The sequence below is a fragment of the Mytilus californianus genome, unplaced genomic scaffold (assembly GCF_021869535.1).
Source record: "Mytilus californianus isolate M0D057914Y unplaced genomic scaffold, xbMytCali1.0.p SCAF_17, whole genome shotgun sequence".
NCBI lineage: Eukaryota > Metazoa > Mollusca > Bivalvia > Mytilida > Mytilidae > Mytilus > Mytilus californianus.
In genome coordinates, this window is record NW_026262659.1 from 8,239,215 (window position 1) to 8,259,476 (window position 20,262).

Below are 20,262 nucleotides of genomic sequence, written 5' to 3' on the forward strand. Positions count from 1 at the left end.
AATATAAAAGACATTCTGAAGTGAAATAATATAAACGCATTACAGTTCCAAAATATCCAATGTGTAAATTTTTATTTCTTCTTACCAAACTGGAAAATTTGTTTGCCCTTTATGGGATTAGTTAAAACCGTTTTTGACTCTTTGATTACATTTTCAGCACACGCTCTGTTTTATATAACAGCTCTTTAAATAACTGCTGTAATAATTAATAAAATTACTGTTTGTTTTTCCTTGTAGGAAGAACCTAACTTCGATCCCTTGAATATAACAAAGGTTAAACTTACCGGAAGCGAAACTGGCCGGAACTTTGCAGCTTTGTATCACGTTTTTAACCCAGATATCACGTACACAGGAGAATATAAATGTTACTATGCTGATAATGATCATTTTGGGACCAAAGTTTATATCTATATTAGCGGTAAATATTAACAGTTACAGATTTGAATTGGAGATTTATGAATTAAGAGTTAATGATTTAGTGGATATTTTCACAACTGGTTAATTTTCCCCTAATTTTATGATAAAGATCATTCTGTGAAATAACGTTAACGTCACGAATTTTGCTACACAACATTCCTCAACTGAAAATTATTTCCAAAATTTCATAACATCAAATTTCAATTAAAGAATATTCGAATTTCCATGCTCGTGCCGAGGTACTAGCTACTGAGGGAAGTAATACCCTCGCGTACTAACAGTCAATCAAGAGATATATCGACAAATATCCCTAGCATCATGTTTATCTTTAAAAAAAAGTGCAGAATTAGTAAATTGAAAAAAAAAAAAAATAAAACATTGCAAAAATATAGACCCTAGAAATATTGAAAATTAAACTCGAACATACTTAATATAGATCGGAAGTCTTTTTCTGAGCATCCATTCTAGTCATGTTGCAAAAATATTTTTTTATTCAGAAATATTATATCAAGTATCATTCAATATATAACAGAAATATCTAAAACTTGAAATTCAAAGATTATGCTTTAATGCATTCAAAATTTTCAGACATCAATCCTTTTAAAATCAAGGGCATGCATGTATTTATGAAATGCATTTCTCTCATTAAATTTTAATTAATCCTATCGTTTAACGACTCCTCAATTAAGAAAAAATGAAGTTTTCCCTATATAATCCATATAGAATAACTGTGATTACGTTAATTTCAATGTATTTTAACGAAAAAAAAACAAGGCCCGTGACCCCCAGTTTTTATATTGAAATTTGAAAGTACATTGATCCAGAGGTCTTTCACAAAAGTGTAAGAAAATCAATCGAACATTTAGACACCACAGCTACCTTAAACAGTTTTGGTTATTATTACTTATGTTTGACAATAACGGTTGCCTCTTATTATTGATAGGGTGTCACGTTGTTATTATATATTTTGTCAAGGTAAGGGAATCATTCTAATGAAAATGGAGTTTCTAAACAAGACAACGATTAATAACAATTGATATGAGAAAGAATACCTTTAGATTTCTCATGTGTTACTGTGTCTTGTTACTCAGGAAATTTAGTTTACTCTTGAGTAGTCCGAGGTTTTAAACTTTAATTAAATTTTAAGTTCTTAAACAAAATTAGGTTAACATTACCTGGATTTGAAAGGTGTGGGCAAACGTAGCACTAAGTTTAGTTTAAACATATTGTATTTGCATAAGCACAAATTGGATGAGACACAAGTCAAACAGACTTATATGTCCCAAGTCAGGAGCCTGTAATTCAGTGGTTGTCGTTTGTTGCTGTGTTACATATTTGTTTTTCGTTCATTTTTTTGTACATTAATTAGGCCGTTAGTTTTCTCGTTTGAAATGTTTTACATTTGTCATTTAGGGACCTTTTATAGCTGACTATGCGGTATAGGCTTTGTTGAAGGCCGTTTGGTCTCTTGTGAATAGTTGTCTCATTGGCAATCATACCACATTTTCTATTTTATATTATGAAGTCTTCTCCATTTAACATATTTAACAATACAATATATAAGAGCATGCATATATTACATATTGTTTCAACATTTGTACAAATTGGACAGAAAAATTAAATAGCACAAAAGAAGTAGAGAGAAAAAAATAAATAAATAAAAGAACACAAAAAAACAACAAGTAAATAAATTAATAAAAATAAAAACAAAAACAACCCCCCCCCCCCAAAAAAAAAAAAGACACAACTGAACCTAAATGATGATGTATATGTGGTCAAGTTTTACTATCTACAGTAAGGAATCTACTCGACCCTCTGATAAACTCAAACACATGTTTGAAGATATTTTCATTTTGCTCCTGAGTAAGTAGACTACTACCCGAGGTTAATAGTTCTACATTTAATGGACAGTTATTTGGGAGCCAGCTAAGATTTTCTTAAAGCTTACTTCTTATTTCTGAATATAATATACATTTAAAAAAGAAATGATGCGAATCTTTGCGATACACACCGCAGTGGATCATAAAATTAATTCTAGACAGATCATAATTCAGGAAGGAAGCAGAACATCGAAGTTGAGTAAGCACAATGTTAAGTTTACGACTTCCAAAATCGTAATGTTTCGGCATGTATTTATTACTATTGGGATTTAATTTTTTTAGTTTCTTTTTTTTAATTTTCCTATTGTATCTGCTTCACGGGTTGAAATATCAAGTTTATTCCATAGACGTATAGTTGATGGTATAAATGATTCATTAGTTAATGGAAGTCTGCAGAACGGAAGTATTATATCGTTACCATTGCGTAATGCATAAACAGTCATACTTTGGATTGTTGGTGGAATTAGATTACTCAAATATTCTGATACATTATTTTGTGTAATATTATAAAACATTTGAATTTTTCATCTTTCTCTTCTTTCTGCGAACGTTTCCCATCCAAGTTCCTAGTAAATTACCCTTGAGCTTGTAAAAATAGGTAAACCCGTTACTACTCGAGCAGCTAGAAGCTGTAATTGCTTCATCTTATTAATATTACCCAATCTCATATTATCCCAAACTTCACTGGTACATTCAAATAAAAGTCTTATTAAAACTAGATTCAACATTTTTTTACTAAGTCTATATTTCAGTTTCCTTATCATATTTATATGTTTAGATACACTTAAAATAATATTGTCAATATGAACATTTCATTTAGCATCACTGTAAATGTAGCCCCTAAGTGTTTGTGATCATTAGTTACTGTTATGTTTTTCCATTAAATGTAAAATTCATTTCTGGGATGTCAACATTCGAAAATGACATAATTTCTTTTTTATCAGGATTAAAAGATATTAAAAACTTTTGAGACCATTCGATCAGCTCATCCATGTCGTGATTTATAACAGATGCTATCTGCAATGCATCGTGATCTGCATAGCTGAACGATGTGTAATCTGCAAAGAGTCTGCAGAGAGAATAAAGCGCCGCAATATCATTTATGTAAATAATATAAAATGCAATAGTCCGAGGACAGACCCTTGTGGAACCCCAGCAGAATTATTGCAAAGTTTTGAAGAAGTAGAAAACTGTTTAATAACCACTTTGTTTTCTATCATTCAGATAGCTTTTAAACCATTTTAATAGATTACCTTTTATACCATAAGCCTTCATTTTATCTACAAGTACATCATGCCAAACTTTATCAAAGGCTTTTGAAAAATCGTAAAATACAAAAAACTAATCCGCAAAAAATGCAATTATATATTGCTAATAGTTGATGAACAGTTGAGCATTTAGGGAGAACACCAGATTGATATGCATATATCAATTTGTTTCTTTGTAAGTGGTTGAAACATGTTTATGTATAACACGTTGCATGATTTTACTTATACAACTAATGAGTGGTATTGGTCGATAATTGGAAGGTAATGAATTGTCACCCTTTTTAAATAAAGCTATTACATTTGCAATTTTCGAGCTAGATTGATACTTGCACTGCTGAAATGATTTATTAAATATCATACTTAGTGGAATTGCAATTTTATCGGGTCAAATTTTGAGTATCTTATGACTTATGATGTCGGGACATGATGCTTTGTTGGGATTTAGAAGTTTGATGATATCAACAATTTCATTAGTATTAATCACTATAGATTAATAGTCTTTTTCATCAAAATCGGGTAATTGAGCATCAGTTCCTTCCAACGATGAAATAAAACAGAAATACTTAATATTTAGAAGGTCGCATTTCTCGTCGTCACCGTAAGCAATGTTATCAAAACTGTCATCGTTTAAAATATTTTAGAGTGGGGGTATATTACAAGAAACCTTTATTGGGTTTAATCAGCATCTTCACAATTTTCCAGTAAGTTTTAGAATTGCCGGCATTATCTAATATTATATTTATCAAATTTGTTTCCAAAATTTCTTTCGCTTCTTTTTTCATATTATCCACTCTGTTTCTCTGTTTTTTATATTTATTAGTATCGGTTACTTTTTTAGATTTGATTGCCTTTTTTCGAAGTCTATCTCTCTTGCGAATTGATTTTCTAATTTTATTATTGAACCAGGGTTTATAGTTGCCACATATTGTTACAATTCAAGTTGGAATGTTCTCTCCTGCAATGTCAAGAATTGTTTTGGTAAATGTACTGACCATTTCATCAACGTCATGAACACCAGAAAAGAGTTCTTTCCAATCAACAGAATTTAACATGTTATTAAAAATATCTACGTTTGCTTTTTTATACAGCCGTATTTCTCTTTTGAACGACTTTGTTACACTTCCTTACTACATACATACATACATACATACATACATACATACATACATACATACACACACACACACATACATACACGTCTCATAAATAGGGCGAAAATCAAATATTTGTTTCTGCCTTTTAGTTCTAATTTGAATTAAACAAGACATTTTATTCAACCTATACACGTTTGAAAAGAAACTTGCATTTGCCCCGGGTAGAAAGTAGTTAACGCTTAATATTTTTAAGAAACTACCAAGGTCTTATTCATTCAAATTTCCTTGAGATCAATTCACTAATCCAGACTGGCCTTTAATTAGATAACATTTGTGGAATTTTTAACAAGGATTCCACATAACTTTATAATTGTCATAAAAAAATCAAAAATCCAAACATTGATACCAATTGTGGTTCTTGACTAAATGTATCTTAATTGTAGATCCAAACAATTTATTTGCACCAACATGGACAGAATTTCTGAATTTGACAATCTACCACTATAGAAAGTCATATCTACCTTGTCGGGTAACAGATCCGTCTACGAAAGTCAAATTGCTTAATACTGTTGAAAATAAGGAGGTTGAGGTCGGAGACAGTACTGCTGTGTCTTATGACCCAAGACTTGGTTTTATACTGCTCTACCCTAACCAGTTCTTTGATGGCCAATTCGAATGTAAAGCAACATCCAAAGATGGGAAAGAAGACTCCCTTATTATGGTTCTCAGGTACCTTAGTAAGTAAAATGGATTTACCTCTCTTTTATTTAGATTATAGTTTTCTGAATGACATTTGGGCAGAAACATTGTTTTCTTCCTGACATTAATTAACAAGGCAGTATCCATTATCCTAGGATTATATGGGCTTGGAGTCATAAAACTTGACTCAGTGCTCAAAGCTCAAAAATCTTGCTCGAAACATTGAATACAGCATTTTGATTGGTTGATATTGGAGTACGAATACAAAAAACTGACTCGAAAGGTTTTATGACCAATAGGCCTGGTCTCTTCTGAAGACGGAAATGTCTTGTGTTTTTTAAGTTCATTAATTAAAAGGTTAAACTGCAGCTTTTACTGAAATGGTGGGATATGTTTAGATAAAACATTTCAATCATACATTCAAACCTGTGTGGATAAGACTCCTCTGTTGTGAGGAATATTTCTATGAGTGTAGGGGTTACTAGGTCAAAGATCAAGGTCGTAATAATTAAAAAGAAGCATAATTATCTCTAAACTAGAACTACAACATCTGTTAACATACCCCTTAAATATAATTACATAACTTTAGATAGTGGTTATATACACCTCATCATTCGTAGACATTGACATTTTATCTTGATAATATTGAAGGTACATTTGCCAGGAAAAGAAATTTTGACATTGTTTGGTTTGTGAATCAAACACCACTTTACATTACCTTCTCTAGCACTTGAACTTGTTCTGACCTTGAAATTATTTATTTTTTTGTCCAGTCTTTTCAGCGGGAGTATTTTTCAGACCCCTGGGTATATACGGGAAGCTATACCAAAAATATTTTTCATAAGATTCCAAATAGGTTGGGTGTTCTTGAACAATAAGAGTAAAACAACTCAGTTAATTGTGTAAAATGTAGTTTTCTCAAACAAAATATCATAATTTACACCTATTTAAAAAAGGACTTAAAGGCTGAGTAGTTCGATCCCCTGCACAAATGTTTTAATATCATTTCCATGAACTTTTGATACTTTTTACTGGAATCTTTGATGAGCCTTTTTATGAAACGGTTACTTATCAAACATCAAATATTTTGTTTTCAAAACCAACTATTATTTTCAAAATGCAGTGGTCACTTCTATGGTAGTGTATATATTTTTTTTTGGAAAACATGGCTTTCAAGCCATCTTATGACCTCAATAATTGAGTTGACGTTTTATACTATTCAAGAATCTCCGTTTTGTGCTTTCTAATGAGGAACTCATATTCTTTACATTGTTTTGTTTAAATGAGTAAAAGAAACAAACAGATTTAGTTCAAACAACTATTCGTTATTTTGCTTCTGAAAATCCTCATGTCTTAATATCTCCATTTTTTATTTGTGTATATTTTAAAATACGGAAAATAAGTATTAAGCAATAATAAGAACACGTAGGATGGCACTATGGGAATTCCGCACTTCGATTACACCAGTAGCTCGGATTTCGTTGTGCGCATTGTTAAAGTGCGAATGTCTTTCCGAAATGAAACTTTTCCTGGAGCGATGATGTTCCAAATCAATCAGGTAACCCAAATAATACCTCGATATTGAACTACCATTAGGAAATAGAGAGAAACGTCAATTGATGCGTTGTCTTCAATCAAAATATGAACTAAATGATTTAATTAAGCGCATGCGTAGTTTTCTTGAATTTATTGTGTAATACCTTATGGTGCACCGATCAACGGAAACATCGACTAATAGGTTCCTAGATCCGATGATTACAGGATTTCGTGTTACTCTTTACAATTTTTTGTTTCATTGAATTGTGTTTTCGAGTATCAGATATATGAATTTAACTGCTTCAACATTTGTCAAAGGTCAGTTATTTCATGCAGGTAATCTATTTTGTTAACACTCAATAGTTTGAAAATAAAACATAAATGTTATGGAACAGAAAGAAGGAATCATAAGTTCAACAGTACTAGTAGTGTACACCAAAAGAAAAAAAAGAAGATGTACAATTGATGATACAAAACCGCAACCCTTAAAAATGTAATAGCATATAAAATCCAGGTCATAGATATCATGGATATTTTCAAAATTCATTATTCACCCCTGTCACATTCGCCTCTGGGGATATAGTCTATTTGTCTGTACTAAACAAGCTAATACTCGTAACTCAATAGACAGTTTTCACAAAAGTTTCACATTTGGTAGAATTTATTTTTCATCATACTCTTTCATCACATACTCTACCCTCATTTAATTCTGGAATTTTGAAGTAGTCTTTGAATGAACTATTAACCGTGTAGCTGTCTAGTAACATTTATGGCCACATGATCCTTAAAGACAAAGAAAGAACATATTGACCCGTTTATTAAGTATTGTACAAAGGTATAATTGACACTGGGTACGTGAGATTGGTTGTTATATTCAGAGGGAATATTTAAAACATAATTGCATTTGAATTGCCAAGATTTCGGTAAGAATTATATTGTCTATTTGTAAATATCCACTGTACCAAGGATGGTTTGCAATTTTTAAAATTAAACAGCTACATTAAGAGAGGGTCGAAAGATACCAGAGGGACATTCAAACTTATAAATCGAAAATAAACTGACAACGCCATGGCTAAAAAAGAAAAAGACAAACAGACAAACAGACAAACAATAGTACACAAAACACAACATAGAAAACTAAAGACTAAGTAACACGAACCCCACCAAAAACTGGGGGTGATCTCAGGTGCTCCGGAAGTGTAAGCAGATCCTGCTCCACATGTGGAGTTGCTCATGTAAGTACAAACCCGGTAACAAGTCGGTAGGTTACATTCGTAAAAAGGGGACGGGATTGTAGTTACGACATTAGGAACATAACGCTAACGGTCAACCAACTCGTGACCGTAAAATTTACGAAGGGATGATTTCAACTTCACCATTTAGAACTCTTGGTATAATAGCTTCCTTGTGAGCAGCAACCCTCTATCAAGGAAATCATGATAAGATATACAAGCCCGGGAATATTGTATCAATTGGCAGATATATGCTCCGTATGCAGGCGCTGCTGGAATGTTGCTACATAGAAACGGAAAGTTCACAATTGGGAAGCTGAAATCATCTCTTTTGTCGTAAAGTTTTGTCTTCAACCAACCCTCATTGTCAATTTCTAGATGTAAGTCAAGATATGAAGCAGACTTAACTGAATCTGTTGTATCCTTTATCTCAAGTTCGATGGGATAGATGCGTTCAACATAGTCAACAAATTTTGAATTATTTAGTGAGAGAACATCATTTATATAGCGGAAGAGAAAGTTAAAGGATACTGATAACTTCTTTTCTTTCTTCCTAAGAAGTTCCTGTATGAAGTCAGCCTCATAAAAATTAAGGAACAAGTTGGCAAGAAGAGGGAAACAGTTGGTTCCCATGGGAATGCCGATTGTTTGTTGAAAAACACGTCTTCCAAACGTAACAAATATGTTGTCAATCAAGAAATCAAGCATCTGGATAATGTCAGTTTCAGAGAATGTTTTGTTTGAATCAGAGTGATTTTTTACAAAGTAGGATTGATCCCCCCTAAGACAAGATACTTGAATCTACGTTGGCCATTCTTTTTTATGAAACAAAGCAATACCAACTCTTTCAATTTGTCTTTAAGATTGAATCAAATAGCGAATACATGTTCGGTTGAAATATTTTTGGGAAACAATACAAATATCAATGGAAACAATTGCAATATTTTCCCTCAGATCCATCAATCTCTGACTGTTATTTGCAATGAATAAAACTAATTTTCCACTATGGATTTTATCACAGAAAGTAAGCTTATAGCTTTTATATGAAGTTAACAGTAAACAGCTCTCAAGAAAAATATTGTGCACTGGTACTATATTTTCATTTGAGGCTGGGGCATACTGTGTTACCCATGTCCGTGTTTCTGTCATTCAGTCCTTCTGTCATTCTGAAAGCAAACATTTGTTTTGACTTTCATCATTATGCCCTATAAATATCTATTTTAATTTTGATACATGAATGTATAATGATAACTTACTTATTGAGTTTGTGTTTAGCTTGACAATTGTTTAGCAGAATTAGGGCCCTAAGATTTGATGAAAACTTGTATTTGTTTTACCAGCTAGCTAAAAGAACTTAACTGAAAAATTGTCTTAGATTACACATTACAATTGCATAACAGTTGTATGTATATGCTTGCGATGAAATTATTATCTTATTATCCGTTTACCGTCATTACTGTCACTATATATTTTATGTTATTATGCTTAAAAATTATGTCAGCACCTGTAATTTAAGATTCATTCATTCATCTAAATGCTGCAGCAAGGGAGAAAAAGGGGGAGGGGGCATTTGTGGTGTACCGACACATCAACTTGTAAATGTGTGTTTATCTAAGTATACATTTGTTTATTGTACATCTTTACTTTTAAAGAGAGTAAACTTAATGTTATTATTATTTAACGATGAGTGCAACTATTAAATTTTTCTTTTAACAATACTTAGGATCAACATCAGTACCACAGCCAGCCTTAATAATATCTAAAACAACAGTAATGATAGGTGAGGAATTTGAAATCCAGTGCAGGGTATATATTGATAGAGGAGCTACATTTGTTATGAACTGGTCATACTCATCAAATGAGGTAAGGAAATAACCACTTTGTCTTACTCATCGGGTGCACTGTTTTACCTCACTCTGTCAATCCGGACGTTCATCCGTAAATCTGTAGGCCCGTCCACCCGGACGTCCATGTGTTCTTCCGTCCATTCGCACATAAAACTTCCATTTTCGCATTTTTCTCAGGAACTACAAATCAGAGTATATACATGGTCAAATTCACGTAAGTAAGAACCAGATTTGTACATTCACAAAATTTTGAAGAAAAGCCAACGTTTCACCAATTTAGACATAAAAATGTCCATTCAAAGGCTGAAACTGGCGAGAATGCAAAAAGTCCTTGTTAAGGAACCTACATTGAAAGTCTTGTACAGAAAATGGCTCTTGCAAGAAAAAGAAAGGATTTCAAAAATTATTAGACTTATATAATAATTGATTTTCTAAATAAAGGAATTATGTATAGTAAATTTAATTAGAACTAATTACACGAATGTTTAAACAATGAAGCAAAGCGAAAATATACTAAATGCTTATGAAAAATTGGGAAGTACCTGTTTAATTTAGATGAAAGTCGTTTCGAAACATCGAAAAATCAGCTCAACTGCTACACTGGCAACAATGGTATACTGATGTTCAAATCTCATACATCCATTTGATGGTTTGATTTGATATTTCAGAGATCAGATCGACTACATTATACAGATCCAATAACAGAGGTTAAGTCAGAAACTGTCGACTTTGATGTTTTGTACAGCAACATGGTCGTAACAAATGCTAAAAAGAGTGACGAAGGAGAATACACGTGTAAAGTGCTGACGCATGATGGAAAACAAAATAATGTCAGCACCGTAATAAATGTAGTGGGTAGGTGTTGAAATCATTAGGTGTTAAATTTATGTATCTTAACTACCATGAATTTATACGAAGTGAACAAAAGTTACCTTCACATATTGGAAACAAATAAATTTTAATCTGAAAGTATATTTTCCGATGTTTCAATCTCATAAATTAAAAAGACAAATTAAAAAGGTAACAAACAAAAACTGAGGGAATCGTATGAATTGCAAAAGGAGAAAAACTTAACAGATTAAACGGCTATTTTGGTATCTAAAAATCTACGACTGCGAAACACGTCGATAGTGAGTTGAGATGTACACATATCGTATCGGTCAATCAGTTTGTGATGGCGACCGTAAAACTCATGTAGTGTTGATTTCAGTCGTTCTTCTTCATGACTCTGTTGGAGCAGTTTTATGTAATAAGCACTTCCACAAGGGATAAGTGATCAAAATGTTGACCTTTACAGTTTTTTTTAAAGAAATATTACAATGTATTTAATTAAAAAAACTGTCGATAAACTTAAGTCGTTTGTTAAAACATGCCATTAAAACAACGTGTTAAATTATTTGAATTTCAGGACAAAAATCAAAGCACATCTTTGTCTTTTTTGTTGTTCTGGCTGATATTCAAGTATCATAGTAAATTGTTATCAAAGGTAAAAAAGAACAAAATGCAAAAGCTTTATAATTAAGACGCCAAACTCGTTTCATCTTGGGGCCTCTGTGTCCCAGTGGTCTAAGTAGTCGAACTACTGTATCACTAGCCAGTCAACACTGAGGTTGTGAGTTCGACTTCCGCACGGGGCAGATGCACTCGACTCTAATCGTAATTGACTAGGATTGTCAGTTTTTCTATCGATGGTCGGTAGTTCTCTCCGGGCACTCCGGCTTCCTCCACCAATAAATACTGACCGCCACGAAATAGCTCAATAGTGTTGAAAGTGGCCTTAAAAACAATCAATCTCGTTCCATCTGCACAAAAATCATCAATAGAGCTCAAAATAAGCATATAAAACTTGTTTCGTAAATTCTATGAATAATGTTATCACGGTTTTACCTTTCACAGATTTTGTATCATTAGTAATTGCTTGGTCAATAGTGTATGCAGAAGAAGGTAAACGGGTAACCTTGAGAGCTGACTTTAATGGAAATCCCTTCCTTCCCACAATTACATGGTGGCGCGGGAATAACCAGCTTCATAATGTGGACGGAAACGAGACTATAACGTATGTTAAATGAATAATCATTGAATAATCAATCATTGTTAGCTCGCCATCATCATCGATATCTATACATAAACTTTTTGCAAGATGTTTTCCTGTGTTACTACAAAACAAATTTGAACATATATTATCTTGAATTATCTGATTAGATTATCATGTTTGAATAAATATTAGTAAGAATTGCTGAGACATCTTAAGAGCTTATGGAATGGTACGATAAATGCCTTCCCCAAAATTAGAGTATTTATTTATCATCTAAACGGCTGCTACGTTTAAAACAATATCCAGTAAAACACAACAATTGGACGTGTTTTACATTAAATATGAAATATAAAGAATTACAAAAAAAAGTATTTCAATTACTCTATTCAAGTATTACATAATTATGTAATAATTTTGCAGCACTACGACGAACACAACTGCTTATTCCATCAAGAGAGTGGCAAAATATATGACTGGAACATACACAGTTAAAGCTGAAAGCACCATTTTAGTAACTAAAGATATTAAATTGGTTGTTAGATGTAAGTAACAATTTGTGGTTATCTAAGGGCTATCAAGATATCAGTAATAAGGTTTCAAGTTTTTTTGCAAAGTTTACGATTAAAAGCATATGTGGGAAATTTGTGAATGGAATAGTAACTCAACGACACAAACAAAAGAGAACAATATACAGTCTTCAAACACAATCAGATTTCTATAAAATAAGTAAACCTCTAAATATCTAGAAGCTAGCGTCTCATTCAACAAATGTTGAAAACCATTATTTAAATGTTCTAGTAATTATCAATTGAAAAGTTTGAATAAGAGCTCTATTAATTTGGTATGGTTCAGAAAAATTAAACATTATTACAAAGGTTTTACTTCCATTAACATACAAAAAGTTAAAAAAAAAAAGAAGGGAGAAACAAGAAAGTTTCTTTGTTTATTTAAGAATGATTTATTATTAGCTTCTATATGTATAAATGAGGTAACTATATAAATGTGTTGTTTTGACAGGTAAACCTTTAGTAGAGATAAAGTCAGATAAAGCAGGGGACTACTACCAATATAACAAATTTTATACTTTAACATGCAATGTGCCATGTGTTGACTCCGGTGATATACATGTATGGATGGAGTTTTCACCATGTGACATAAATATGTGTTATAACCAGACCAGACAACAATGGAGAAATAAAACAGACGTCGAGTCTCTGAAAGGGAGGAATTTGCGTTTAACTTACTTAGCTGAACAGACGGAAGTAATAAGGTGTAGAGCTAAAAATAAAATAGGAAATACAATATCTGCAAACGAAATTGTAAAGATTAAAGGCAAGCGCATGATACAGTGTGGATTTTTTCTACTCCCGCGAAAAAAAGTCAAAAGGGTATATAGTAATCAGTCTATCTATCTGTTCGTCTATCAGGACCAACTTCAAGCTTTGTTGAATAATTGATCGTGATATGCAAACACCATCATGTGAAGGATTTTTAATTCTGTTTAGTTTATCCATAAGCATGCCCCTATTTACCATAGAAATTGTGACTATTTTCGAACCGACATTTTCATCGTCTCTCGATGGCTAGGATGCTCTAGTCCATTGAGTTTTCACAAATAGATGCTTTTCGAGGTTTGGAAATTTTGCTCATTCCAACACCTACCTTATAATTGCAACTCCATACTCCATAGTTTATCATATCTACATGGAAGTTGTTTCTTAGTTAGATCCTAATATGCAGATGTACATATTTGTAGGATATACATGCCTTTGAGTTGTTCTAGAGTATTGCACAACTGGACTTGGAAAATTTTGATCCTTTCCAGCTACTGCCCCTCAAAGTTGGTTCATTATATCTATATGAAACTTGGTATATTGTTAGATCATAATATGCAAATATGCATGTATGTAGGACGCACATTCATCTGAGACAGGAATTTTTGAATAATACTAAATACTGTGACTCTTAAATATTTTTTTTTTAAATTCTGACATTCTTTTTAAGTGATATTGTAATTTCAAACCTAATGTTTATGTGCAAAATTGGTATGAAAAAAAAATCATTTTATTTTACAGAAAAGAAAGAAAGTTTATTTTTAAATATTTCTAACGCCAAACCTATTGAGGAAGACAGTATAACATTAATCTGCTACGCCACCTTGTGGGAATATAGTAGAGTAAATATATCGTACAGAGAAGAGGAATCGGAAACATTACAACCTATAGAAAATGGGAACAGAAGCACAATAACTAGAGGAAGGTAATTATAAATGAAACTTACATTGAATACTATATAAATCGATTCATTACATTTAAATACAGTAATAAATGTAAAACAATATATGGATGCAACAACCAAGTTTAAAGACAGCAACACCAACATAACTTATATAGAAGAAAATAGGGAAACTTATCGAGGAATAAATAATTATAACCATTATTTGACAAACTGAGGTTAAAATGCTTCAATCTTTATTAGCATCTAATCCATAAATGTAATATTTCTCGTAAAAAATTTCAATTATATAGTGTTTCTCAGCCTAGATTTTAGCATAGTGTCGAGCTTAAGCACAAATAATGATATATTTAGACTCGGGATATTTCTAACATCTTTCAACAGCATGGTGAATATGCGTTATGTAATCAATAATTAAGTTAAAATGATTATCTTCTGATGTTCTGATTATTTGAAATACTTACTAGCCTCTAACAGAAAACACCCGATTTCAATTTAATTTTATGAGACTTCATGAAACCTGTAAGGAGTGTTGTTCTGATTACCATTGAGCAGTAATATCTAACCAACAGCTGCAGCTACCGTATAAAAATAAGAAGATGTTAGCTTTCTGCAGAAGCGATCATAATTTCACACTGCTTTCATAATTATATGCCGTATTTATGCCCCACCTACGATAGTAGAGGGGCATTATGTTTTCCGGTCTGTGCGTCTGTCCGTTCGTCCGTCCTCCCCGCTTCAGGTGAAAGTTTTTGGTCGAGGTTGTTTTTTGATGAAGTTGAAGTCCAATCAACTTGAAACTTAGTACACATGTTCCCTATGATATGATTTGTCTAATTTTAATGCCAAATGAGAGTTTTGACCCCAATTTCACGGTCCACTGAACATATAAATTGATAGTGCGAGTCCGTGTACTATGGTAACATTCTTGTTATTTCCTTGTTTAAGTCCTTCTGATGGTATTGGGAAGGTATTTTAGTGTGTGGTTTAGTTTTACGACAAACATATACATAGACAGTTAGGCAAAGTGGAAATTTGGGTGCAAGTAAAACCATTCCACCATATTTTGTGCCTGTATCAAGTCAGACTATGTGGCTGTTTTTGTTTAAATGTCAGTTATTTCTGGGTAGTCGGTTGTTGTAGTGGTTTGTTGCACTGTCCAGTATTTTTTATGATGCTTGTTATCTTTTATACGTAACATTGACATGTCATTTTGTCATACTTATCCACATATAAGTTATTTTAAGCATTTGTTTTAAAAATGAAATTAAGAATGATGAACAGCCTTACCACAAACAGATATTCCAATCACTTCAGATAAATACGGAATCAAAAGGTAGCATGTTATCATATTTATATATATATATACAAGGAGCAAACACACCGCCATGTGTTATCCTGTATAAATAATGTAGATAAGAGCCCTATCATACCATTACTTCTGAAAACAAAAACAAAAACACAATTATATCCTAAATCAAAAGTTCAAACGGCGAAAACGTTAAGCTGTCATAAATTTGTCTACATGGATACAATCGTCGAAACTTATCCTACTATACTTTCACTCTTGACCACATTGAGATAGTAAAAACAAGCCCTTATTATACCAGGGGCTAAACAGTAGCCGAATAAGATCCTTAATGATGAATCAAAGTCGTAGATATAGAGGGTCAATAATTCTTTCACTTATGAGTACAATATCAAAATTCAATCTTATCTTACCTTTACTCCTGTATATATAAGTTTACTCCTGGATATACTGTGCCACACACAGCCATATTATACATGTCTATTTTTTCTCCTGAATAAAAGGGGCAAATAATTGGTCCTATAATACCGTAACCCTTGAAAACTAGATGCTAAAGAAATTAACCCTTTCATGAAAACAATATGGGTGCAATAAACACCTTCAGCCAAATGTGCAACAAGAGGAACATAATACAATGGTTTACAAATAGTCTGCAGAAGATACTTGTCATACCTTTACACCTAAATACAAGGATTAAACATGTAGCTCTATGATACCTTCAAATGTGCATGCTAAAAGTAAAAAACGTAAACCGATCTAAATTTTAATTCTAAATACATAAGGTGAAACTGCCATATTACATCCATACTCATGCATATAAGGGGCCAGAGAAGTGGTCTTTTTAAACCGTCGCCCTTGCATACAAGGTACAAAAGGAAAAGTTGTAGAATATCTTAATTTCTGAATACAAGAAGCCATAGAAGTTAACCTTTCATATCTTTACGTCTGAATAGAATGGGTCAATATTACAGGTAGAATCTGAATACAGTGGTAAAAAAGTGAAGGTATTGCGGATTATACTTAAGGAATATTATACCAAAGAGTGGCAATATAACGTCTAAACTGGTGAATTCAAGAGGCAAAAAAGTAGTCGTATCATACCTTTACTCATGATTACAAGTGAAAACCATGAACACAGAAAGTTTAAAACTGTTATTCTGATATTCTTGAATATGAGAAGGAAGACGTCACTTATCTTTCTTTTATCTTGAAAACACGGAATAAAAATAGCCTCGTAGTACATTGGCTCCTTAATGATAAGGGGACTAAAGAAGCATATCATACCTTTATTCCTAAATTGAAGGGCAAAAAGGAAGCTCAAGAATACAAGGGACCAAAAGGTAGCAATATCATACCTTTATTCCTTGATGCAAGGGGTGAATAAAGTAGACTTATCGTGCCTTATCCTGAACAAAAAAAAAGATCTACAAGTTTTAGGTGCCTTCTTTCAGTTTTTGTAGTCAAATATATGGGACCTTGGTTATTGAGGTCATGTTTTTATTTAATATAAAAAACGACAATTGAAATGCAGATTTCATCTAGATTCTTTGGTTTTCAGTCTAAGAGCTTTTGAATTTCATTTTCATTTCAGATCTCCGTTTTCCCTGACTGTTAAGCTGGTTATTCATTCAATACAACTATCGGATACTGGTTCTTATATTTGTCTTGGTACTAAACCTGATAGCAGTAGTCATATAGAGACAGATAGAACAGAAAGAAATATTAAAGTTAGAGGTATTGTACACTTTCACTTTCCCACGGAAATTATTACACAATTTTCAAAATTTTCTTATGCCTTGGTATTAGACCAAAGACAATGGTGCTGAATACTCCCAAGTAACAAATTTTCACTGCATATTTCGTTTACAATTATCCTTTTCAATTGAGTTCTCAAGCCGGCAAAATTTGTATATTTCAAATGTCATTTATTTCAATCAATTTTTTCCCTGACAATTTGAAAATAAGAAATTGAGTTTTGATTGGCGATAAGATTAACCCTTACGATGCCGGATCCGTTATATCAGCTTTTGCCACAGGAATCAGAGAAACAGTGTAATTTTGGAGGAATGTGATATCCTGGTTTTTTAATTTGCCCTCACTGTTCAAAGGTGTGGAAATTCTGGAATTAATTAAAAAGTAAAATCACAAAAGTACCGAACTCCAAGGAAAATTCAAAACGGAAAGTCCTTTATCAACAGGCAAAATCAAAAGATCAAACAAATGGAAAACAACTGTCATATTCCTGACTTGGTACAGACATTTCCTAATGTAGGAAATGATGGATTAAACCTGGTTTTATAGCTAGCTAAACCCCTCACTTGTATGACAGGCGCATGGAATTCCATTATATTGACAACAATGTGTGAGCAAAACAAACAGACATAATAGGTAAAAATTGTCAAAATTGTGTTATAATCGTAATCAATATAAAAACAAATAACCAATTCAACAAAGAAAAACAAAATGGCATATAGACACTCTATAGACAAAGTACAAAGCAAAAATGAAAGTCAAGAATTCAAAAAGTAACTGTGTTATGGCGAGATGTATAAATACCGAGCCACGCCAAAAGTTTATTATCAAAAATGGACTAAGCAGTAACGTTTAAAATATACAAAGACAAATTAAAAGAACACTTTAACACGTAATTAACATGATAAACAACGTCAGTACCCAGAATCTATACTTCAAGACCATCATGTACTATTTGTGAAGTTGATACGGAATATCTATTTATAAGGTCTTGGTATCTTCTGGTGAATTTTTTAAGAAAAAGGACGAGACGTTCTTTGACATAACCCTGGTTTATCAACTTTCTGCTCAGACACTGGTGACGTTTTATCAAATCTGAGTAGCAGCTGCAAGCTCTTGAATACCGAATGAGTTGGGAAATGTATATCCCATATGCAGGTGAAGTTGGTATATTGCGGCTAAGGTGATGGGAATTTATAATTTCAAAATTAAAATCGTCTCGTTTGTCATAGATACTGGTACTGAGATTACTGCTTGTGTCAAACTCGTAATAATATCACTTTCGATTCTTTAATAGTTATTTTACCCTTCGTTAAGAACTACTACTGACTGCAAGCTTCAGTAGAACTACAAATCACGAAAATAAAATAGTATGGATTTTATGCTGAAGGCTCTATTGTAGGCTGCAATACTTGGAATTAATTTTCGAAATGCGCATCTGCTGCAAGAAATTACTACCTTCAGTGCTATAAGAACTGATTTCCTTTAAGCTTGGCACTGTTGTAGTTCAGGTGTTCACTAGTAACAACTGTCTATGGAGGCAAGCTACACCGCCCAATCGAAATGTACATTTTGTACACAAGATGTCCAATGTTTTCGCAAGATGTAATACATATTATAGGTCTATATTAACAATGTCAGTTCTAAAATAGGATTACGGTAGTTAAGGAGGAGAACAATTTTTAACTGAAAGATATATAGATGATGTCCTCTCACTTTATTTTTCAAAGTTTGATGACTATATTGAATGCATCTATCCCATCGAACTTGAATAAAAAAAATACAACAGATACAGTTAAGTCTCTCTAATATTTTGACTTAAATCTGTAAATTGACAATAATAGTCGGTTGATGATAAAACTTTATGCCAAAAGGGATGATTTCAACTTTCCAATTAGAAACTTTCCATTCCTGTGTAGTTACATTTCAGCAGCACCTGCATATAAACAATAATGGAGTATATATCATCCAGAGGGAAGTGCTCCTTAGAAGTAGGGATTTTCTACAACAAAACAGAACAGGGCGTTATAAATAACGACGGAAAAGGGGCATGGTACTATTTCTTTTTCATAAAAGGGCAGGGCGTCAAGAGAGCGTACGATTCTTATCATGATTTCCGTAATAGAAGGTTGTTGCTTACAAAACTATTGAACCAAGGGTTCCAAGTGGTAAAGTTGAAGTAATCCGTTCGAAGTTTTTACGATTGCCATCACGAGTTGGTTGAGCATTATTGAATATCTGTGTGACAGATGACCACGGACATATTCCAATTGTCATAACTACATTTTATCCTCTTTTCCTCGTTTGTGACATCACCGAATAAGACCTATTTGCACTGAACATTAGCAACCTGGTGGTAGCCATTAGTGAAACACGATGCTAACCTTTCCTTGGCACCTGAGATCAGCTCTAGGTTTTGGTGGGAAATATGTTGTATAGTCTTTAGTTTTCTATGTAGCGTTGTTTGTAACATGTTTAAAAAGAGCATTCAGTATAGAATATTTGTATACCTTCATACAAATATGATTTTTACACAAATGTTCAAAGTACAGTCATGTTGGATCGATGCAGTTTTGTTCTTATTTGATATATTATGCCACTTGTACTGTACTTACATAACGACTTCTATATCAATCTGTATTAGGGTTAGTAAAACCTCATTTGGTAGAAGGACAGCATGACCAAGAAACAAGAATTAATATCAAAGAGGGCATATCTTACAAAGTGGCTGATTGTGAAATGGTAGGAACACCAGAACCAAGCTTTCGATGGTTTAAAGACAATACATTAATAGAATATACAAATACTTTCGGAATATACTTCACAAATGATCATAGGAGGTTTGTATTATTGTCATTTCGCATTAAAGAATAACAATATAATCGACTCAAAAGGAAAGTTTTGTTAATCATTTGACTTTTAATATTCATTCATACATCTTATACGTTTAGGTATTTC

General features: G+C 32.6%; 1 protein-coding gene across 1 annotated transcript in view; it reads left to right on the top strand.

Annotated features, from left to right (window-relative positions):
• The first annotated feature begins 290 nt into the window (after positions 1–290).
• Positions 291–20,262, top strand: part of LOC127726461 (vascular endothelial growth factor receptor 1-like) — a 49,336-nt gene continuing 29,364 nt past the window's right edge. Inside the window, exons 1-9 of the mRNA XM_052233839.1 lie at positions 291–418; positions 5,103–5,396; positions 9,850–9,989; positions 10,642–10,828; positions 11,870–12,029; positions 12,429–12,550; positions 13,026–13,356; positions 17,144–17,286; positions 19,949–20,144. Of these exons, the coding sequence (XP_052089799.1) occupies positions 5,378–5,396; positions 9,850–9,989; positions 10,642–10,828; positions 11,870–12,029; positions 12,429–12,550; positions 13,026–13,356; positions 17,144–17,286; positions 19,949–20,144 (1,298 nt within the window). The 5' untranslated portion in view covers positions 291–418; positions 5,103–5,377. The remainder of the gene's footprint in view (positions 419–5,102; positions 5,397–9,849; positions 9,990–10,641; positions 10,829–11,869; positions 12,030–12,428; positions 12,551–13,025; positions 13,357–17,143; positions 17,287–19,948; positions 20,145–20,262) is intronic.